Here is a 25,181-nt window from a genome sequence, read left to right as displayed (position 1 = left end):
CATTTATTCAGAATCTACTTTATTTGTCCATAAAATCTAACATACAGGAACAGAACGGGTTACCATTTTGAGTCTTGACTCTTAATATATTCACAATATGCTTTTCTCATTCTTTAGAGTGTTTCCTGCCACTGCTGACCTCAATTTGCTTGTTGGTTTTCTGGATTTCTGTAAAACTACTTGGAGACAAAGTGTGTTCTAATAACAGTCACAACCTCAACCTTATCTTCTCCAGGTGGTAAGAGGGTATCATTAACTGATGTTGCCTTTAAATGGGATCTTCTGAAATTTCCGCTTAATTCATTCATTGAAATGTGAGCAATGTCATTCAGAGTGGTTGTGTAAAACGATTCACTGTGAACAACTCCAATGTTTTTTCAGGTGATAGTAATCCGATTTACAGTTCAAAACCACTAATTAACCTACATGCCCTTCCCCCCCATAATTTCTGGAAAGTTTTGTCTTCAGGTTCCATGTTGTCCCCACGTAAGGATGCCCCCCAGGGTCAGTGATGGGACCAGGAGGGGTTAAGCATGGGCCCAATCTGGGTTGTACGCTGCACAAATGGGCCTAGATGGGACCCATGTGAGATTATGGTGGGCTGTAACAATAGGGCCCCTTTGTGCAGCGTACAACCCAGATTTGGCCCATGCTTAACCCCTCCTGGTTTAGGAAGCCCACTCAGAGCCCATGCCTATCTAGCCCATGTTCTACCCATGTGAACCCCACATAAGTATGTGGCTGTGTAGGACCTTTCTATAGTACACAGTGCTAACGGTGCTGGAAGGTTGAAGGTTAATGTGATGCCTTGAGTTAGCTGTGTGTAGTAATATATTGCTGCTATCACTCAAAAACTTTGTATCTATAAAATGACAACTTTACATGAGAAGGAAATACCTTCTTAACATTAATGTTTGAAGTAAAAAGCTATTTTGGAGCATTTCTTTAACATATAATATGCATAATATTTAATATAATATCTACAGAACATAGATATTATAGAGATATGATCTATTATTGAAACATTATCTATGTAGATCTATATAATATTGAGACCTAATATAATATTTTTAATATCTATTCATCATAAAATTATGCGACAGTGTAAAGAACAACGTCAAAATGAGTTTTTGCATGACAGTGGCGATACGCAACACTGCATATATGAGTTCTGTTGCATGACTGCACAGTTCTCCCAACCATGCTGTACTAATCTCAAGCCCTGTGATCCAGGACTGAGTTGAGTCGCATTAAGGCTTTGTGAATGATTCACCTGCAAAAGGCAACAGAATCCAGAAATGACAAGAGACTCCCGCTAATTCTGTGTTCTCACACTCCAGTCTTGGAGCACCCCCTGCACTGCATATTTAAGTGCTTTGCTCTGCTGTACACACCTCGCTCAGCTCAGAACGAGAAGGGATTAATTAGCTCATAATATAATATGTTTTAACCAGAGAAACCAATTTATGTAGTGCAGTACGTTTTAGGAGTGAAGCTGAGAAACTCTGCACTAGAAAACCACATCTGTCTAAAATTAATTCTCCAACTCATAAGGCATATTGTCTTACATGTACGTTTACGTTTTTTTCCATTCAAACCCTTTAAATGTTCTAGAAAAGATGAGCATATGCAACTGCTAAGGGCTAGTATCTTACACATCTGTGTGATTTTGCTTTACCTTTTCTACGATGGCAAAGAGTTTTTGCTTCTTCTAATGTAACACCATGGGATTCTTTACTCACTTGGACGTGAAAAGCTGTTTTGAGAGGGGTTGTATAGGATAAACATATATACAGTAAACAAGTGCTAGCCCCTTGCCAATTCCCCTTGCCAAATCCCTTTTTGCATATTTGTCACATTTAAATGTTTTAGATCATCCAACTAATTTTAAAATATAAAGATTACACAATAGGAAAGACCCTGGGCAATTATGGCAACTATGGGAAAGGTTTGGTCTGGGGCTGCTTTGTGTGTTCTTTGCTTTTGGTCAGCAGGACCTGGACGACTTAGCTATCAGAAAATCCTGAAGGAAAATGTCTGCCTGTCAGTTTATGACCTAAAGCTTGTGCACAATTGGGCTATGCAGCAGGACAATGATCTGAAGCAAACAAACAAGCCCATCTCTGAATAGCTTGAAAGAAACAAAATTAAGGTTTTGGAATGGTCAAGTCAAATTCCTAATTTGGATCCAATTGCGATGCCTTGGCAAAACCTTAAATGAGCAGTTCATGCCAAAATTAGCCAAATTAAAAGAATTTAGTAAAGAAAAATGGGCCTAAATCTAAAAACTGCATTGTGTTATCTTAGACACTCATTCACACACATGTAGTCAAGCAAAGATTTTTGCTTTGTGATGAGTCATTTTTGTACCCTAATGCCACCCCCCCTCCCTTTGTTGTAGGGTATTTTGCACACTGATAGGCACCAACTGCATTTTCCAAAACAAAACTAAATCAAACTATATTGAAAGTTGAGGTAAAATAACACATTCAGCCTAAAGCAGTCAATCAAGCTTAGAAAAGACACTTACCGAAGCCCAATCTGTTGTCATTGTTGCCAAAATCCAGCGAGTACTTGACAACGTGGTAGTTATTCCAGACATACAGCAGGTTGTCCCGCGGGTTGTAGTCCACAGCAGCAATGTACTGGTAGGAGTTGGGGAAGGGGATGTTGATGTGAGTCTCGCGACTCTTTTCCGTGCTGTACATGTAATCAATCTTGTTCCCTGATGCTTCATTGTCATCATCCTCATAGACACTCTTGACCACGTATAGGACCCCGCATATCATGAAGGCGTTGGAGGCTGAACGCTTATCATATGTGGTGTCCCACGATCCTTCAATGCGGAGAGTATAAGGGTTTAACTGGCTGACCACGATACGGCCATTGTTCTGCTCAGTGGCATAAATGACCCACAGGCCGTTCTCATCCACTGCCAGGTCAATGTCAGACTTGCCCCCCCAGCGGTAGGGTGAGGTGTCGTGGTAGTTTGCGTTTGCGATAATGGCCTCTCCGCTCTTGATGCGTGTTCGCAGGTCGAACTTGACAATGTTGCGTGTTCGCTCCTTGTTAAAGAACAGTGCACCATCGTACACCACAAAGCCTGTGCCATCGACCCGGTGGGGCAGTTTGTATGTGGTGGTGGGACGGCCAGCTATGAAGTCCTCTTTGGATGAATATTCTGTTAGGGTGTCCGTGCGGTATGGGGTCCAGGGCATGTAGTAAATCTTGTTGGATGACTGCAGGGGATCCTTGCACCACGATCCCGACTGGTGGTCCGACTCAAACAGGTGCTCGCTCTGGTATACACCTTTCAGGATGCCTGGACACAGAAAAACTGGGAAGGGGAGATAGAGAGGGGAGAGAAGCTCTGAATATAGCACTCAAAGGTTGTTGGTGTCATCATTTCTATATTTCTGGAAGAAATGCTTATAATAATAACTAAAGCAATATGTTTTACAGTTATTTTATCGTTATAGTTTGCCTGTCCCCGTGTGGAATGTAAGAGATGCTACAGTCACTGACAGAAAAAAGTGTCATTCAACAGCACACACATAACAAATAAACAATTTTGGTTTTGGTTTCATTTATAAACAAATTTGGTTTATAATCAAACAAAAATCAATGTAGCTAACATTAGTTCCCCAAATTGTCTTAGGTAATATAATAGGATGGACATCTTTCATGTCCCTGAAGATCAGGTGGGAAGGTGGGAACACATGAAGGCAATATGTCAAGATATTTAATGTCCTTGTCATTGAATATTGTCATTAATGTTGTATTTTCTTCTTTCTATGTTTTGAATTTTTTTTTTTATTCTGCGAATTTCAGTGGACAAAATATGGACCCAAAGCAGATTATTGCTTTTATGAAACACACAAATTCCAATATGGTAAAATACACCATTGTTCAATTAAGAAGTACATTTATTACACCGCATTACCACAATAAACCTTTTTTGTCAAGCAACAAAGTTAATTAACAGAAGGCCATTGATGCCAATAATAATAATAACTTGCATTTGTACAGAGAATTCAACTGCAGTTATTAAAAACATGTACATGAAGCATTTTATAAGGACACTGAACATGGTTTAGCCTGATTTTTATATTTGTTAAACATCCCATTTTCTTGCAGAGAAAAAATAAAATGTAATAATGTATTAGTTCTGTGCACCTTCTTACAATTCAGATCAATAAGGAAGATCTAATAAGGAAGATGTAAAAATGTCTTAAATGTGTAACCCTGTAAATGGTTGCAGAATGACTGTAAAGCTTTAGAATCAAAAATAAATATTATAATAAACATCGTTAAGAAAAGTGTGTACATGAAAAGTACCTGAAATATTGAATACCTGAAACCTGTGTAAATAAACATTTTGGTGTCTTCATTTTAACATTTAAATATATACTAGTAAATTGTATACTAGTAAGTACACTGTTATCACTGTATACAGGCCTATTAGTTATTTTAACAATAATATCAGTGTAAGAGAAGTGAAGCAAAAAGAAAAAAAAAACAAAGGCCCAGAGAGAGTGAGTTATAAGTTTAATCATACCTGATGACTAACACATCTATATATGGCTCATGACTCCACTGGTTTCCCTCAGGAGAACCTGTCACACTGACTTCTGCAACTTTCAGGCAAATTTTTACCTGTGTGTGTATGCTTGTGTGTGTGTCACTGGGCAGATTTAACCCTGAGTATATTCAACCTTTTTATTCCCGGTACATTAAAATAAGAAAAACAATCATCAGCATCATCAGTTTTATACAAATCAAGATCAATAGTTTTAATCACAAATGTTTTGTACTGCTATTATTATTATTATTATTATTATTATTATTATAAGCAGTTACTAAGAACTTGAACATTCTAAACACTGTGGAATGGACATATATGCGTGAGTGTGTGCATAGTAAAGGGCAAAAGGGTGAACTCTGTGGGTTTAAAAGCCAGTGCCAAGAGTAGCTCTGGATTTATGTAAACAAACTGAAGGGGAGGGGCATCTTTGACACAATTAAATTCTAATAAATTCATGTCCTCTGTGTGTATATGCCTGTGTGTGTGTGTCTGTGTGAACATGCTTGAGACCAGACATTTTCCCACACTGACTTCTCCCGCACTTTGATTTACAGCTGTATTCTGGGAAAACACGCTCACTGATACACACTGGGGAGAAAAACGGTGGATGAAACACACACACACACACAAATGGTCACGTGAATGTACGGAATGCACGCCATGGCAACTGTCCATTCCCACAATTCCGTTCCCAGAGTGGGGGCCATCCTCAAGGGAAGTGAGGCTGGCATCTGCACTTGCACTATTAATGCACACATCCTTTTATTGTTCATTTCTTTCCCCTCCATGTGTCTTAATGTAGACACTATTCCACGCCTTTGATAAACCATTACAGGAAGACATAACTCATTTTTTATATTGAATCGGAAGGCTGGATTGTGCTACGAGTGAACGAGGTCAAAGTACAGTCTGTCAACAGGGAAGATATTACATTTGTTTTGTGTGCTTATGCAGTATGAAACACTCTACTGCAGTCGATTCAGAAAATCTAATGACTTTGTAGATCTGTACGAGAACTTGTTATATTTAGAGATGCCACAATACCTCTTTTTCATTTCAGAAAACCAGTGGCATAAGAAGAGGGTCACCCCCCCACACACACACACAATAAAGTTACCAATATTAAATTTGAATGAATATTTAGTTATTTAGAATATAATATATTTAGAATATTTAGAATATACGTACAGCATGGGGATAGGCTCAGACAAGGCATGGATTTCTGATTCTTTTAAACAAGTTTGATGTGGTTATGATTATGTTTTCATAGCAATTTTTATTATTTATTGTTTATTTTTATTAGCAATTAATATTATCAAATTTCACAGCAATAGGACAGATATTTCTTGGCATGTAAAGTCATAACAGCACCAGTTGCAGAATTCACATTGATATAAATGTAATATTCCTCTTGTTGGCAGTAATGGAGCACTGTTTAAAAACATCATATTCAAAGACAGCCAGCCTCCACACGGGTGGGTTTGTTATAACGTTTCTTAACTGTAAAACAGATAAAGAGGCTAGTGGTAACTATCTTTCATTTAAAAATCTGAACATAAAAACTTCCAGTTACTTATCTTTAATGCATATGGAGGACATAAAGGAGAGTTGTTTACTTTAGGAAGCTTAGCAAATGTCTGTTAAAACATCTTTAGAATCTTTGTCAAAACAAAGATTTCCCTCCCCCTGTTTTTAGAAAATATTACCTTCTACACAAAGATCAAAAGTCTTGAATGAACATGCTAGCCCTGTATGAGGCTATAGTACCTCATAAAGAGAGAGAATTCTCACTACTTTATGTACTGTACTATTCAGATAGATATAAAGATTCTAAATCTAAGCATAACATTTTTCATTTTCATTTGTAATTGTATTTACAATTACTCATGAGGAAATCTTAAGTAAGAATGTATTTGAGATTCAGCATTTTCATGAAGCTCTTTTCCCTGTCCACACAACAACACTTAAAACTGTTTTACATAATATCCACCTTGGAGAGCGTTTTCAATAAGCTTAGTTTTTTTATGTGGACTGGAAGCCAAAACCCAAAAACTTGGAGCCTGGCTAGCTTTTACTGTAAAACATATGAACTCAATTAAAGTTTATTTGTCACATGCCCAGTCATTCATGGTACAAATAGCAATGCAATATTTATAACAACTATCTGATCACATAGTAAATTTAAGATTAAAGACAGGATAAATAGAAGCATTAGAAAAAAATGACAAATTAAAATAAAATAATAGATACAGTGGGGGGACAAAAGTACTTAGTCAGTCACCAATTGTGCAAGTTCTCCCACTTAAAAAGATAGAGAGGCCTGTAATTGACATCATAGGTAGACCTCAACTATGAGAGACAAAATGAGAAAAAAAAATCAGAAAATCACATTGTCTGATTTTTAAAGAATTTATTTGCAAATAATGGTGGAAAATACGTATTTGGTCAATAACAAAAGTTCATCTCAATACTTTGTTATATATCCTTTGTTGGCAATGACAGAGGTCAAACGTTTTCTGTAAGTCTTCACAAGGTTGGCACACACCGTTGCTGGTATGTTGGCCCATGTTTTGGGGCTGTCGGCGGGCAACACAGACTTTCAACTCCCTCCAAAGGTTTTCTATGGGGTTGAGATCTGGAGACTGGCTAGGCCACTCCAGGACCTTGAAATGCTTCTTACGAAGCCACTCCTTTGTTGCCCTGGCAGTGTGCTTGGGATCATTGTCATGCTGAATGACCCAGCCACGTTTCATCTTCAATGCCCTTGCTGATGGAAGGAGGTTTCCACTCAAAATCTCACAATACACGGCCCCATTCATTCTTTCATGTACACATGTCGTCCTAGTCCCTTTGCAGAGAAACAGCCCCAAAGCATGATGTTGCCACCCCCATGCTTCACAGTTGGTATGGTGTTCTTTGGATGCAACTCAGCATTCACTCTCTTCCAAACACAACGAGTTGTGTTTGTACCAAACAGTTCTACTTTGGTTTCATCTGACCATAAGACATTCTCACAAAACTCTTCCAGAACATCCGAATGCTCTTTAGCAAACTTCAGACGCACCCGGATATGTACTGGCTTAAGCAGGGGAACATGTCTGGCACTGCAAGATCTGAGTCCCTGGTGGCGTAGTGTGTTACTGACGGTAGCCTTTGTAACATTGGTCCCAGCTTTCTGCAGGTCATTCACTAGGTCCCCCCGTGTGGTTCTGGGATTTTTGCTCACCGTTCTTATGAACATTTTGACCCCACGGGCTGAGATCTTGCATGGAGCCCCTGATCGAGGGAGATTAGCAATGGTCTTGTAGGTCTCCCATTTTCTTATTATTGCTCCCACAGTAGATTTCTTCACACCAAGCTGCTTGCCTATTGCAGATTCTTTAGTCTTCCCAGCCTGGTGCAGGTCTACAATTCTGTTTCTGGTGTCCTTCGACAGCTCTTTGGTCTTCACCATAGTGGAGTTTGGAGTGTGACTGTTTGAGGTTGTGGGCTGGTGTCTTTTATACTGTTAACGAGTTCAAACAGGTGCCATTAATACAGGTAATGAGTGGAGGACAGAGAAGCCTCTTAAAGAAGAAGTTACAGGTCTGTGACAGCCAGAAATCTTGCTTGTTTGTAGGTGACCAAATACTTATTTTCCACCATTATTTGCAAATAAATTCTTTAAAAATCAGACAATGTGATTTTCAGGATTTTTCTTCTCATTTAGTCTCTCATAGTTGAGATCTACCTATGATGTCAATTACAGGCCTCTCTCATTTGTTTAAGTGGGAGAACCTGTACAATTGGTGACTGACTAAATACTTTTTTCCCCACTGTATATAGAGATGGAATAAAATATATAAAATATATAGAGCATTGATAAAGTGTGCAGAGTACAAGATGAAGATTGGGGATATGGCTATGACACTACTATGACTGAATTACTTAAACAGCCACCAGCAGCAATATGTAAACGATATACTGCGACATACACATGTAACTCAGTATTCTAAAACACTTCTGGTAAACAGTTAATTTACAGATCCAACAAAAAGTGTGTTTTCAAGGCAAATCTTGTCTCATTTGTGAGAAAGTGATGTTGCTATAGGAATATGAGAAGGTGGCCACAAGCTGATTTTACCTGAATCTATTGAACAGCATAAATGATACATGTTTCATTTTACCCTGCAGTCATTTGTGCCTTGCTGGCCCTACTACTGTGTTCTTTGATCCAAAAAAGACTCTGTATGCTAAAAACAAACATTTCGTTGTTACAACCTTTATTCCTTCATATTGCAAAATAAGGAAAGTACATTTGGAAATGCTATTATAAACCACCTCTGGTTTAGACTTCACGCCAATACATGTGATTAACATTCTCTTCTCATTCACCATGCACTACTGATCATGTGCTACATTGGCTCATTATTAGGTTAATGCTACTAGCTGCCAATCATAAAGTCCTTCCCTCAGATTGGCTGGCTTTGCTCCAGGTTCATTTGCGAGGAATTACAATGGAAAACATCAATTTCACACTCCGATTCGACGTGCTACACTGAAATGTTTGTTCAAAACAAGGTTTGCTGCAGTATGTGATAACTGTATTATGGGCACGGGGGCACGGAGAATGGTAAAAGATAGATGATAGGACACAGGGTGGGCAGTGAACAAAAGCCAGAAAGACAAAACTAGCTAGGGAGTGGAGAATCAGAGGGAACAGAGGGTTAATTCACTGAGAATACTGTTGATGCTGGATCGGGTTTCTTTTCCTCACTCCTAATATAAACCATTATGGGCTACTGATCCCCAATCAGTCCTTTAGGATCGAATAACGCAGAAACAGGCAGATGGTGAATTACGCACTTAAACTGCATTAAAGTAATGGACCTACCTCTCTGCTCCACTTCTGCGTCCGCATTCACAAGGAGGGAGTGAGTGGGCGAGTCGGCATACAGGCGAGAGAGAGAGAGAGAGAGGAAGAAAGAGAGTGAGCACAGACCATAGATTAATGATGCAATAGCAAATCAATTTCATATGTATGTAATGTGCATCATATCTTATCATGATCTCATTAAATGGCTAAACTCCTCTTCATTTATTTTCCATACATTCTAATAACAACACAATTGTAATTTCAGAAAAGTAATTCACTGTAGCCAAGCTGCACAAGCCTATTAAAACAATATGCGCAGGAACAAATGCAAGAAAAAAAATAGACGAAAAGGAACAATTCTATGAATTCATGATTTGTTTCTTTGGGTCACAGCTTAATGACTTTAACACCCTCGGAATACATCTGAAGTTTACATGCAAACATTTACAATAAAGGTAATTAAGTTTTTTTTCTAAATTTCTGCATAAGCACGTTGAGACGTAAACCAAGTCATTTAGAGTGATATGGTACAGTTCACTGAACAGAAACTTACTAATTCACACTTCTTTACAGGTGGTGATTACAATGAACCTACAGCATTTTGCTCTTCAGAAATCTCGTTCCTTTCTGTTTTCTATGTAAGTGTTCACGCCAAATTCTGAATGACTCTGTTTACATTTTAACCGTTTAATTATGCAGTCGTTGTATGAATGAACTATGGAATGAAAACATTCAACAATCCAATTACAATAAAAATGACATGATATCAGAACAGTATTCTAATAAAACCAAGCATTCCTGTAGATTACTTTTCACATTAAACCCACTTCCAACCAGCCCTGATCAGACTCATTAAGAAGTGTTATATATATAGTCTTAATTTGTTAACAGAATGGGTTAAGGCTTATCTCAAGTCAGGCGATTCATTCTGTGTTTGTCTGCGTGTATGTGTGTGTCAGCGAAAAAAAGAAAGAGACTAAGAGAGAGAGAGAGAGAGAGAGAGAGAGAGAGAGAGAAAGAGAGAGAGAAAGTACAATTCACCTCCTTAGTATGAAATATGCATGAGGATGAACTGTTAATGCATCACTCAATAAATAAGGCCCTTGCAGGAAAGTGTGTGTATGTGTGTGTGATTGCAGGAAATCTGATTTACAAGCAATTACGTCCCCAAACCGCCCCCACTCTCCCTATACACACACGCAAACACACACTCACACACTTTGTCAAATTTCAGGCAGCCAATTACAATAATTTGCTGTTTGTTGATACTGAAATTTGAAACGCTTAAACAGTTTATTTAAGTGAAGCAAATTTGCCTTTCTTCAGTTTATGGCATTCACCATAAGAGAAACAGACAAGATAATCGTAGCCAGTATAACAACACCTGCCTGTCATCAGAAATGATCTCACAATCAAAAACAAAAACATAGAAAGAGGTAAACAGCCCTTATCGAAGCAGAAACATTAGCCACCATCAAAATCAAATTCTAATGAATTCTAATTCATTTTGTTTTGTTGCACTTTTATTTTGGTTTGGTAATTTTTATCAATAATGTTTAAATAGTTCTGACCAGAGGAGGATGGGTCCCCCTTGTGAGTTTTGGTTCCTCCCAAGGTTTCTTCCTCCAGCTCTGAGGGAATTTTTCCTTGCCACTGTCGCCGTTGGCTTGCTCACTGGGGGTCTTTGATCCTTCGTGTCTTACGTTATTTCTTCTTTCTCCTTTGTCTCTGTCTTTTATTAATTGTGTTGTGCAAATGGAATAGACAACAGGTGGAAATTATTGGCAATTGGCAAGACACACTCAATAAAGGAATGGTTCTGCAGGTGGGGACCACAGACCACTCCTCAGTACCTATGCTTTCTGGCTGATGTTTTGATCACTTTTGAATGTTGGTGGTGCTTTCACACTCGTGGTAGCATGAGACGGACTCTACAACCCACACAAGTGGCTCAGGTAGTGCAGCTCATCCAGGATGGCACATCAATGCGAGCTGTGGCAAGAAGGTTTGCTGTGTCTGTCAGCGTAGTGTCCAGAGGCTGGGGGAGCTACCAGAAGACAGGCCAGTACACCAGAAGACGTGGAGGAGGCTGTAGGAGGGTAACAACCCAGCAGCAGGACTGCTACCTCCGCCTTTGTGCAAGGAGGAACAGGAGGAGCACTGCCAGAGCCCTGCAAAATGACCTCCAGCAGGCCACAAATGTGCATGTGTCTGCACAAACGGTTAGAAACCAACTCCATGAGGATGGTATGAGGGCTCGACGTCCACAGATGGGGGTTGTGCTCACAGCCCAATACCGTGCAGGACGTTTGGCATTTGCCAGAGAATTACCAGGATTGGTAAATTCACCACTGGCGCCTTGTGCTCTTCACAGATGAAAGCAGGTTCACACTGAGCACATGTGACAGACGTGACAGAAAAGATCTTATGTACCTCATGTTTCCTTCTTTCTACATGAGATCAAATGTACATTACATATAGTGTACAAAGAATGTATGGGTGTAGTTTATTAGTCAGTGTTTGTAAAGCCTTCAATAAAATTAAATCTTTTCTATAGGATACATTTTTGAGCCAACCACTGATTACAGTAAATGTACAAGGGAAAGTTACATAAAAGCAAATCAATAAAAATAATTACCTGGCAGGCAAAATGGGAGCAAAAGAATATCGGCCCTCATTTAAATTAAAGTCATATATTATATAGGGTCAGACATTAAATAGACCCCCATCTCTCATTTAAGTGTTTAAAGCCTTACGTCTACAGAGCAAGCTGCGTCCATTCAACCAGAGCATGGGCTAATTAAGGATCATCATATCAGTGTACACTCTTGGCCAAAATCTAATAGAACTGCTCTAGGTCACTAATTGTCAGTGATCATATCTTACTGATCTTACAGTATATTCAGAAAAGCCTACTCTTCTCCTTTAATAACAGTTTCCATGAACAAAAATGTTGTACATTGCTACCCATCCATCATCAACACTACATGCACTATATTGCATTAAAACATAATTCGAGGTTAAATAAAGGTAAATAAAAAAGATATTTGATTTACTACAGACTTTAGTCAGTTCAATTAGTCAGTGAATAAAAAGGCTATATTTGTATGGTAGACATTGTGAACCCCAGCACCACTAGTATAACTTGTGTAACAAAAAACAAAATCAGTTTCTGTACAGTGAATAATTTCAAAGCACATAATTCTAAATGATATTACTTGTTTACATTTGATAATTTAAAAAAAATAAAATCCCCTAATGTTTTTATACTGAGTTTTCTAAAAGAACAAAATATTCCTATAATTTATTTGCTTCACATATTTTAACATTTTGTTTGTTATTTGCAGATGTGAATCCTGATCAAAATCAAATGAAAATATTTGTTATTAAAACACTGTGGTTCACATTCTTCCATTTTTATGCTGCTTTCACAGTTAGAACATTGCAGCAGAAACATGAAGGGGATGTCACCCTAAACAATGTAAAGTGTACTAAGTGTATAAGTGGACAGGAATTGTTGTGTAGGCAGTGAGAAGGAATGTTCCTTTTTTAAATTAGATTCAAAATTCACCAAATTGTTGGGTTTATTGTTTGCCTTATTGCCGTATTATTCACAATAAAGACAAAGCTGTGATTGTTGCATTGGAAATGGTGCACATGAAAATGCATATAAAAAAAGAAATTACAGCAACACGTTTGCTTTGGGCAGTTTTGGGTTGAACTGGTTTGTGTTGAACAGACTGATGCATTTAAATCATGTTCATGAAATCAATTCCAAGTACCATTTATTTGTGGCTACAGAACATTTGAACAGTGGGCAACTTTATTAATATTGATATTAATAATCCATCATTCCTGATAATGTTGATCATTGGTAATTATAAAACTTTGCAAAATAGCAAAATAGAAGCCTTTTCAGTGATGGTCTTTGACCATTGGGCCCCTTTGTTTATGTCTATTTTTTACTGGATTGTCCCTAGTTCTATTTAGTATTACTGTATCTTTAAAAAAACAAATGAAGTTAGAAGAGTTTGACATGACAGCAAAGATCTGGAGTTACTATGCTGTAGCTGCTCACATCACGCTTTTCTGGCCTCATCTCAGGATCCTACATATAGAGTGGGCTTGCATCAACAGCTGAATAAAGCACAAGTCTTAGAGGCGGCCTGGAAGGCAGCCAACTGCTCCATCACGGGAGAGCGGGGAGAGCCAAAGAACCTCCAGAAAACATTTGGAACGTGTTCCCAAGGGTCTCTGGCACAGAGGTAATTAAATTACCTGTGTGTGTGAGTGCATGTGTGTGTGTGTGTGTGTGTGCATGTGTGTGTATATGATGAAACTTCCTTTCTGATTATTAGTCTTATGGAAAACAATATTTAGTCATTCTCTATTCCTTTTGGACCAGAAAAGTTTACTTACATCCCATTAAATGCTCTTTCTTGAGATTAATTTCTTTTTTTTGCCATATATATGTTCTAAAATATATTCCTGTAAGTTACTAGTTATGCAAAAGTATACAATTACAAAGTACTTTAAACAAAAAGGGTTATTTTAACATTAAATTATCCCTTTTTGATGCTGTATAGAACCATTTAATCAGGCATTGTCAGGCATCAAGTATTTCTGAACATACCTTTAAATATGGGATAGGTGGACATCAATAATTCTATGTTATTATAACATTTGAATATTATTTAATGTTATAACTCCAGCACATTTTTTTCTCCTGACTGATTAACAGCATTGCAAACACAGCCTTTCAAAAAGGAATGAACAATTATTAGACAAAATGAAGAGCATAAAAAAATGTTTTTGAAATGTGTCTGTTCATTAAAGAGTCAAGGACACATCAACACACATTGTATTTAACTTGCCTGACAACGGTAACAGGTCCAAAAGCAAAAGAATCTGTCAAAAGATTTAGTCATGGCTGAAATGCTTTTTCTTGAGGAAGCAGGAAGTGTTTTGCATGGCTACATAACAGACACAGCAGGACGACTCATTGTATGGAAGTATGGAAAATTCTTTGGTTAAGTACGACATCTGAGAGTGTGTGCAATCACATTTACAGTGCTGTTTGGATCTGTAAGCACTCATTATTGTCCTTTTAAAACAGAGTAATAATATAAAGCTACTGATGTGTGAAGGAACCAGGAATTGAGATAAAACATAAGATTTTAAAACGCTGATTTAGGGATTAAAGACAGGCTGTTTCTGCAATGTCGCCCAAGGTCACTGAATTGAGAAGTATTGGTAAGTCAAAGAAACCAGACTAGTAGAGCAATACTGAAGTCCAGTCTCGTAATATTAGACACACATGCACCCATCCGGAAAAAAGGTCAAAAGGTCATATGTATCCCCTGTCATTCTGCTATCTGTCAGAAATTCCATCTCTTTCTGTTCCCCTCTATTTCTGGTTGTGAGCCAGGGACTCCAGCGGATGTCAGATAGAGCACTCATGTATTCATTGAGTGTGTGTTTGTATGTGTTTTCAGGCTTTTCCTGCTGCCAATACATCAGTCTTATGATACTGATTCATTGTCACTGTTGCCACAGATACTCCAGACTGGAACGATAAAACCAGAAAAGGCACAAGAACTTTGCTCCATTCAGAAATGACTGGCAGGCAGAGAGCACTGGGGGCCGGACAGCAGATGGTCAGTAACTGGTGCTGGCTAATATACCTAATACAGCAACCATAGCAATCGTAAATACTTTCGTCCTTGCTGCAAATGTGCTGTTTATGGTCACTAACACACACTTACAATCTGTTTCTGTATCAACAGTGACTGCAGTGCCATGCCACTGCAAAGTCAGCAACTTTCTGAAACGCTAATTCCTCCCAGATCCCTAGGTGAAACTCCTCTTCGTACATCATATTTAATTGTTTCTCACTCATAGCTCAAATTTCAGGTTTAAAACTTTTAAGCTGTATCATATTTGTGTTTGCATGAAAAAGATCAGATATTTTATTATACAGTTAGGTCTAAGTATTAGGTTAAGTACTTTGTGATACAATTTGTGTAATCCTGCCTTTGTACACCAAGACAATAGATTTGAAGTCAGGATGTGATTAAAGCATAGAGTTTCAGATGTACTTCAAGAGGGTTATCTAAAAAAATGCATTAATTAAGTAGAAATTACAGACATTTGTTACATTTTCACAAGCTTAAAAGTAAATGGACTACTGATTGATAAACAGCTTAATGGCCAGGTGTGACCTGTTATATCATTATTCCAAATTAAGGACATGGATTCCAAGTCTTTGCATTTGGTATCAGTTCAGGGGAACATTCACTATGTGGTATATGTATGTGGTAAAAAAAAAGGTAATGATGCAACCAAAGCAGGACATCATTAGGATAAAACAAATCCGATCTGATAGAATTTCTGTCAGTGAAATATAGATTAAAACTGAATTAAAATTAATAATAAATAAATAAATGAATAACAGCATCTACTTTACGTCAAAGAGAAGGTAAAATCATCTCTCTCTCTCTCTCTCTCTATATATATATATATATATATATATATATATATATATATATATAATCAAGAGACTCCTTCATGAATTTAAACACAAATTTGATTGCTGGAAAACATATAAAAATCCAGGGCAGTTAAAACAAATTACTGAGTTAGAAGAAAACAAGTATTGATCCCAACATCTGTCAAACATGATGTATGGACTGTTATGGCATGGGCATGTATAGCTGCCATTGGAACAGGGTCACTGGTATTTATTGATGATGTGACTGCTAAAAGAAGAAGCATGATAGATTCTAAAGTATATAGCTACACTTTCGCTCTTATTCAGTGAAATCATAAAAAAGATGGTGCTTTACAGAACAGATGGACAATGACCCAAAACCCAAGAGCTTCTTAAGGAAAAGAAATGGAATGTTACTTAAAAAAAGAGTCAGTCACCTGACCCTAACCCAATTAAGCATGCTTACTGAAGCTAAAACTGAAGGCAGAAAGACTCACAAACAAGCAGCAACTAAAGACAGCTGCTGGCACAGTATCTCAAGGGAGGAAACTCATTTGGTGCCCATGGGTTCTACAATTCAGACAGTCTTAGTATTAAAAATAAGCCTTATAGTTATCATTATTTAAATTGGTCTGTTACTTTTGAGCCTGTAAAAAAGAAAATGGGTAAAGTGGCTGTATTTAAAAAAAAAGGCTAATGCAATATATATATATATATATATATATATATATATATATATATATATATATATATATATATATATATATATATATAACATTCACATATGCAGGTCATAAGAAAATGAGAAGAATGTGTTTCAGTTTCTGGAAAGATTTTGGGAAAATGCACAAAAATGACTCTCTCTATGACGGCCTATTATAGTAGTTAATGAATAAACTACTACTTGTCACAACTGCCCGAAAATAGCTATATTCTGTAAAAAAAAAAAAAGGCAATGAACGCGAAACAATGCAGATTCATAATTTTTATCACTATCATGTTTCTGCTTATAAACAGGAGAAGATACCTATTATGATTTAAATTAAATGAAATGTATCCAGTAACTTATCAGTACAGTCATATTCTTATTTTACTACAAAAATACTATTTGCATTTATTATTACCATTATTATCTACCATTTATGGATAGAACATGACAGAATTTTTTTATATAACTATGCCATTATTTCTTACATTAAATAGCATGGCAAAAAGGTAATTGGGTAACTAAAGGTTAAAGCACCTATGTGTTCATTGTTATATAAAGTAAAGTGTGTTGCTGACGATGGCACCTGGTTGCATAGAATTCGCATAGTATCAGCGAAAAACAGATTTAGTGTGTAAGCAATCAGAACACATTTTGCAATGCATGCTGCTGTTAGAGATTGCATAAGTATTTCCAAAATGTAAGCAAGTTCTGAATTTGGTGTTGGAGCAAGTTTTATTTGCTTAGAAAAAAAACATTAGCATTAATACAATGAAAAGTGATTTCTTCATATCAGTGACATTGTTTACACCTTGGATTACATGTACTTGGTGTCTGGATGGTTCTGATTCCACAAATGTTTCAATCATTTTCACTAAAGTATTACCAGATGAGAAGATAAAAAGCACAACAACACATTGTTGCGTACATGGTGTGTTTCCTTTGTATGATTGGCAACTGACTGTACAGGTCCCTAACCTGCTACCAGTGTTTTTTATGATTATAAAACATTGGAATTGGTAAAGAAGACTTGCACCAGCTGTCCAGAGAATATTCAAGAATGATGGATAATAACCAATATTCTGTAATACACCAATACAGAATAGCTGTTATCGTTTGCATGCAATACTGGACGCTGGACTTAATTTGTGAAAGCGGGTTGCTCTTACATAATTGTACAAGGATATAGAAAACTGATTCTATAAAAATTCTGTTTACATATCCGCCATCACATCCGAATGACTACCTCAAGTGATCTGAGCCTGGAATCAGATCACGGTGTGTCCAGGTTTATTTGCAGTTATCATCCAGCACCTGGGTTTAGTTCATCAATTCTTTATTAATTCTGGAACCAAACCTGTGCTATTTTATCTAGCTTACATTTCAACTACTTTTTAAAAAAGTATTACGTTTTTGGTTGATTTTGTTTTTTATGCATTCTACCGTCATATTGTGTTTAACTCACTACATGCAAATCTGAAGTAACAACCACCTTTTGCATCGACTTGTAAAACCGTCTATTGTTCTGTGTACTTACTGTATGGAACACACTCATATTGAACCTCCAGATACTTGTATGTTCCAGGACATGGATCAGGAAAAACATCTGGACCTGCAACCACTGCACACTGGGTCCTGTTATTACACCTGAGAGAGAAAGGGAAAGGAAAGAGACAGAGAGAGTGAGATACAAAAGCATGCGAAAGGTCAACTGTGTATTTTCCATGAAGTTCATTGTTTATTGGACATACAAATACACACATCATCATTGTCATATTAAAACACCTTGTGTGAACCTATTATAATGAATAAACCAGAACCAAATGTTTTCCTTTCTTCTATAAATATACTGTTACATATATACTTACTTCTGTAACAGCAATGATAAACAAAATATTAACAACATAATTTAATGAAGCAAAAATACAGCAACTATATACCTGTCAAGTTTCAAACACTAAAGTAACCCGAGTGTGTTTATGAGCCAGGTCCTGTTTGCTTAAACAACTGTGGAACACATTACATACATACACTTATTGGGAGTGGTGGCTCAGTGGTTAGAGCACAGGGTTACTGATGTGGGTTTGATACCTGGGTTTGCCGAGCTGCCACTGTTGAACCCCTGGGCAAGGCCCCATACCCTCCCTGCTCCCCAGGTGCCACACTGGAGGCTATCCACTGCTCCGGGCACACATGCTCACTGTGTCTGTGTGTGTGTGTGTGTGTTTACTACAGGGATGGGTTAAAGACAGAAGTGAAATTCCATCTGTGTCCAACACAAATTGTGGTTGCCTTTGTACACACACAGAGTATTTTTACACGATCAATGGCTAATCTGCAACATACTAACCATTTTAATATCAAATCTATGTGTATAGGTCATACATACACATTTAGAGCTGAGAGCTGAGACCAGAAAACATGAGAAAGAGGGAGAGAGAGAGAAAGAGAGAGAGAGAGAGAGAGAGAGAGAGAGAGAGAGAGAAAGAGAGAGTTGTTCGCACATTTGTGCAGAAAATCAGAAAGTACAAAGATGCAGAACATAGTCTTGAAGCGCACACGCACGCACACACACACACACACACACATGCACAGAAATGGAAAGTAGAAAAATATCTCACGTTCACTCACACACATTCACACAGAGGAACCTAAGACGACTTAACGCTCAGCTCTCTCTCTCTCTCTCTCTCTCTCTCTCTCTCTCTCTCTCTCTCTCTCTCTCTGTAAGTTACCATGGAAACCTCCCAGTCTGAATCCAGAGGGGTGCATCAAAATGCACACATATACACAGACACACACACAGTCTTTCTCTCACAACACACACACACAGACACACACCAGTTTCCAGCTACATTTCACAGCATCAGTGTCACATAGACAGGAGACAGCTGGCTGGGAAAGTAACTACTTGAGACTGTGTGTTTATGCTTGGGTGTGTTGGTGTGTCTGTGTGTGTGTGTGTCTGTGTGTGTGTGTGTGTGTGTGTGTGTGTGTGTGTGTTTCTGTGTGTATGTGGATTCATGGGACACTGTAGATACGTGTGCATGTCACACTAGAGCACTAATTGCTGTGTTGAGTGAGTGTGACAGTCATACTCCCAGAGTGCCGTGGGGCATCTCTGGTTTCCGGGGCGACGGCTCTCGTGTGGCTGTGAGCAACATTCAGATATGACCTAATTTAGAGAGAGAGGGTGAAAGAGAGAAATCGAGAGAATTATTTTTTGCTCTGAAGAGACAGGTATTTAAGTCTCCTGGAAGGTGCTTTACTCCCGTAACCTTTTTATTTTATCATACACACCCACACACATAGGTGTGTTTATTGCAAATGAGAAAAATATATATGAGACACATGTATAAACAGTGGAAAATGTCAGATTCAACATTTTTGGTTAATTCTGTTGATATATTAGAATTACAGGTTTTTACAGAAGGACCATATGGATTTTTTTTTCATCTCCAGAAATCAGAACTGTCAACAGCCATAGAAAAAAAAAAAACATTTTGCAATGTTTTCAGGCATAAAATGTTATATAACTCAGGTTATGAATGATACATGAACAACCCCTGTGTAAAAACCTTAGTAGACAGGGACAAAACTAGGTTTTATTTGGTGCCTGTGTAAGTGCTACTGGAATACAGATTTCTGGCTCAGAGTGTGAGATAAAACTAATTTTGAGAAAACGACTTTTAAAGATATGTATTATAAAATTTTCATACATTTCATATATGTGTTGCACAGCTTTAGGGCACTCTGGGTACACATGGTAGGTGAACTGCTCATGATAAAGTAGGTAAATAGTATGTGTGTGGTACTCTGCAATGGACCGCCGCCTGTCCAGGGGGTGTTCCTTGGGCCCAATTATTTCAATTAGGCTCTAGACACATTCTGTGTTAGAATGCTAGCTTTTCATGAATTTTCAAGAAATCCACAGATACTAACAAAATGCAAACATCTAAATGTGTATTTTGGACATTTTCTTTCCGGTAGAAAACATGTTATGGAAGCAAAAAAAAAAGGTTTTTGCCTGCAGTGTCTTGTATTAATTAAATGACAAAATTAATTAAATGATTCTTTAAATGATTTTTGTAATGTATGTAAGGGAAGTTAACATATAGTAATAGTATAGTGTAAGATAATATGTATATATTATGGGGCAGGCTGTATATATTTGTGTTTTTACTACTGAAAGGGGCTATGCACATATGTTTTCACTTGCCTTTACATCTGTGTTAATGTGATGTGACATAAAAAACTCATTTGATTTGATAAGAACAGGAATCATCTGGACATATATTAGGTGAATTTATATTCTATATTGCTTGCTGCCGCATTTATGAAAGATCATGGACCTACATTAGCTGCATGAACATTTAAAAGAGTAAAAACCCACTAAATGCTTTTTTTAATAATCTCTCTAGATAATACATCGAATAGAAATTATATCAGGTAGTATTAACCATGAACATTCATGCTGACCCTGAAAACAGTGTTTTAAGACCATTTAAAGCCATTTTAGGACAGTCAGGATGTGACCTTAAGTCAACTATCAGCAACATGCAATCAAACATGCTATACTGTTACAGTATGCACCTATCTGGCCTTAGGTTGCCAGATACTCAGTGCCAGAATCAATATTCACTCATAAGACCATTAAAGTATTGAGTCTTTTTGAAAAAAGTACTTTCAAAATAAGGCAGCCAGCTAATTACTCATTTCCACCCGTAACTGCATTGTCAAACTACCTAAATTGGCAGAAAAATTGCAAATCTGGCAACCCCATGGGGAAAATAACCAGCAAGTGACATTTTAGTTTTACTCTAGGTCAAACCAGGTTTTATTTTGGCTTTCCTGCAAAAGGATAGCTCTGTCTTGGAAATGAACAATAGCAAATGCGAGCACACACACACATATTTCCAACTCTTCAGCTTTGGATGATGGTTTGATCAGACAGGCTGCCAAGAGGAGTCAACTGAGTGAAGTCGACAATGGTAAACTAGGGCAGTGCATGTATGTGTATGTGTATGTGTGTGTGTGTGTGTGTGTGTGTGAGAGAGAGAGAGAGAGAGAGAGAGAGAGAGAGAGAGAGAGAGAGAGATAAAGCAATGCATTCCCACACTGTCACCCACGGGAGAGAAAGGGCAGGTACAAACACAATGGCTCTGCGGAACTTTAACTTGAGTCTGAACTGATCCGACGTCTCACGATTCACAGAGACAAATGGGGGCCACACCTATTCATACACACACACACACAGCCCTGGATTTAGGGTCATTAAGGAGCATTTACTGGCTTGAGGCACAAACTAACGCCGAGAAACACAGACAAAACTAACAGCTTAGAGTAAATACATGTGTTGGGTCATCTTGCATTCCCATAGCAACATAATCTGCAAACGGACAGACATTTCTTTAGATTGGTCAGAAAACACCATTTAAAGACCATGAGAGCATCTCTTTTACTCTGAAGAAAATTAGGAATTTTGCTGGTAGAATGACAGGTCTGACAGAGTTCACAAAATATAGAAAGACTGCAAACCCAAACAGATAGGGTCAAGTAATGGGGCTTTGAGGAGTCCATAGACAATGCTTAAGTCCGGGGCGGAGTTTCAAACAGGTTTTCTCAGGCGCCTAAAACACGTGTTCTGATGCCACTGGTAAAATAATTATTATTTATTATGTTCTACATATTTCACAGCTTTGAATTAGTAAGAAAATATAGAGAAAATCAACTAATGAACCTTTAAGAGCTTGTAGTACTATTGTAATACGCCAGTCAATATGTACAACGTACTTCTGATATTTCTCCCATATCAGTAGTTTACATACATATACACACATATTTCACACATACCTTCAAAGGTTGAAACCTTCTGATTTATCAGTTTGGTCTAAACCAAAACAGCAGGTATGAAAGTGCCCCAGACTACAGTCTAGACCAAATGACCAAAATCTGGTCAGAACGAAGGAGGTGGTCTTGGTCCAGATCTACTGAACCGTGGTGTCTTCTGGAGCAATTACAGGAAGTTGAGGCAGGCTATCATCACCCATTAAACAAGAGAGAAAGGAAAAAAAGAAGTAAAGAAGTAAAAATGAGCTGCAGTAGCACATTGGCACAATTATATCTTGCCGATATAATTCTTGAACATGAGCATGTTCAGTTGGAACTAGTTGGAACATACATATCTGGCTCTTTTATTATCATTTTTAGCAATTATCAGGTTTTTACAACTTCTTTTCACAACTGGAATTTAGCAGGAAAAAACATGGAACTGTGTATATACATATGTGCGGATAGCTAATCAGATTACAGTTGACAAAATCCTGATAGTTGTGGCTATTCTAATGCAGAATAGATTTGCTCTTCACATAAGGATTTTTGTGTTTTTATGGCTGTATAAGAGATGTATAAAAGGATACACTGTGTCTGCTCAGTTTGGATTAGTAAGTGATTATTACTGTTTAGCAATTTGTTACTGAGTAAAAAAAAACAAAAGTTATGAATAGCTTATTCATTTGTTTTCTGTTCAGTAATGTAACAATGTAACAATTGTTTCATATGTTTTAGATATTGATTTGTTATTAATAGAGAAAAGGAGATTCAATGGCAAAATGGTGACCTGTAGGAACTGGTTAAATGGATTTCATGAAGGTGTTATTGGGTATACTGAATATTTTACATTTGAATCACACCACAGTACCAGAGTACCACCACAGTGCTCAGCGCCATTTCTTGTTCATGAGTTATCCACCCAGAATACCGCCAACCTTGTATGTTTACAAACATTCTGCCTTGCTCTATTGACTGGTGATCTTGTAGAGTGCAGTAGCAGATTCACTATTCTCACAAAGAAATAGCAAATCTATAAACAAGGTAGGCCAACCACTGAAATATACTGAGGAAATGAACATCAATAACAATAGCCCTGTGTGTCATTGGCCGTCCTCACTCCGAAAGGTACAGAACTCCTTTGAGCGAAATTAACTGCCACTGTTAATACTAACATCTAGGAAAGATTCCACTGATGGATCCTGCCAATTGGTGCCTCGCTCAATGTGTTGGTGCTACACTAAATGTGTTAGTTTCATTCATAAAGTGTCCGAGGTGGATCGAAGGTGCTTCTCTCTCAATTGATCACATTCTAATTACCTTTGCTCATTGATCGCAGCATCAAACCAACTACCGGCCGTGCAGAATGACAGGCACATGAGCACGCGCACACACTCAGTGCTCACACACACACGCATACCCCCGTTGGTGAGAAAATTAGCCCAGACTGAAAAAAGATGTAAAGGTCAGACAAAATGAGAAGGAGAGAGAGAAAGATGAGGTAGAGAGAAAGAAAGAGAGAGAGAGAGAGAGAGAGAGAGAGAGAGAGAGAGAGAGAAATAGAGAGATGAGGTGGAGAATGATAAATGATGTGTGATGCCAACCACCGTTTCTATAAAAAGCAGTGAGGCAAAAAAAAAGGGGGGGGGGGCGTCTCGCTTTCTTTTTGCCTGCTTCTTCTTCTGTCTCTGCTCCTTGTATGGAGTATCAAGAGAATCGTTTAGTCTAGGCGATATTAGCCTAAGCAAAGCCCATTAGCTACTGCAATTCAAAGACATGTTCACCTTTGTTCTGTGGTTTCTAGGCAGCATTTAGAAAGGAATTAGCTGCAGTGCTATGTTCTGATTTCTTTATCCAGATTTGTGGATTTTGACAACACTCAAATTTTTATATTCTTAATAACATCCATTAATTGCAACCACTTTCTCAGAATGTTTGCTAGAGCTACCTCTCATGACTCCCAAATGAACCCTCAGGCATTCTCCAAAGCCTCTACCATTCCCCCGGGAAGCCTCATATCAACGCCCACTTAATAACTTATGCAGATACCATTTTTTTTATACCTGGAGAGATAAAATAAGTGTGGGTACTACCAAGTCTAAATAAGGACATTTGACTTGACTCTCTGTCCTAACAGCAGCTTGACAACATGCGTATGTCCAGAAGAAAACATGCTTCAGATCTCAGCAGGTGGGAACTGGCAACAACTAACACTGACAAAAGTTCATGAGTAATTTATTGTTTGTGTTAACCCCTTGTTTCTTTAACATTGAGGCCAAAAGCAGCAGATGGTCTACGTCATCAGTCCAACCTCATACCATCTAGATTATCATCTTGCGCTTTTAATCACCAACAGTTTTTAAATGCACACTTCACACTTCAAACTATTCAACTGACACAAATAATAAAAACTGACATAAAAGAAAATTGTTCATTTAAAATGATATGCTAACTAGCTAGCCTTTGTTTAAAAGATTTACAGACAAACAATTAGTAGGACAGACAATTTTAGTCCGTCCTACTAACGCAACACCATACGTGAAATGTGTGTTTAAAAGTGAGCTGAACACAGAAAGAATACTCAAAGATAAGACCGTACTAAACAGAATCTTTAAAAGGAAAGGACAAAAAAAGAAAAAATAAGTTTTTATTTGAGTGTGTGTGATCCATTATTGTAATGTTTATTATGGATTATATGCACTAATTTTAGTTTATT

General features: G+C 37.7%; 1 protein-coding gene across 7 annotated transcripts in view; it reads right to left on the bottom strand.

Annotated features, from left to right (window-relative positions):
* The window catches only part of adgrl3.1 (adhesion G protein-coupled receptor L3.1), a 149,869-nt gene that overhangs the window by 78,994 nt on the left and 45,694 nt on the right, over window positions 1–25,181 (bottom strand). For all 7 annotated transcript variants that reach the window (XM_072670607.1, XM_072670605.1, XM_072670608.1 and 4 more), the window contains exons 4-6: window positions 18,174–18,283; window positions 9,459–9,473; window positions 2,531–3,337 (exon numbers count right to left, since the gene is read on the bottom strand). In XM_072670607.1, the coding sequence (XP_072526708.1) occupies window positions 2,531–3,337; window positions 9,459–9,473; window positions 18,174–18,283 (932 nt within the window). The remainder of the gene's footprint in view (window positions 1–2,530; window positions 3,338–9,458; window positions 9,474–18,173; window positions 18,284–25,181) is intronic.

The sequence above is a fragment of the Salminus brasiliensis genome, chromosome 24 (genome assembly GCF_030463535.1).
Source record: "Salminus brasiliensis chromosome 24, fSalBra1.hap2, whole genome shotgun sequence".
NCBI classification, from domain to species: domain Eukaryota; kingdom Metazoa; phylum Chordata; class Actinopteri; order Characiformes; family Bryconidae; genus Salminus; species Salminus brasiliensis.
Note: the sequence above shows the minus strand (reverse complement) of the source record. Positions and strands in the feature narration are given on the sequence as shown.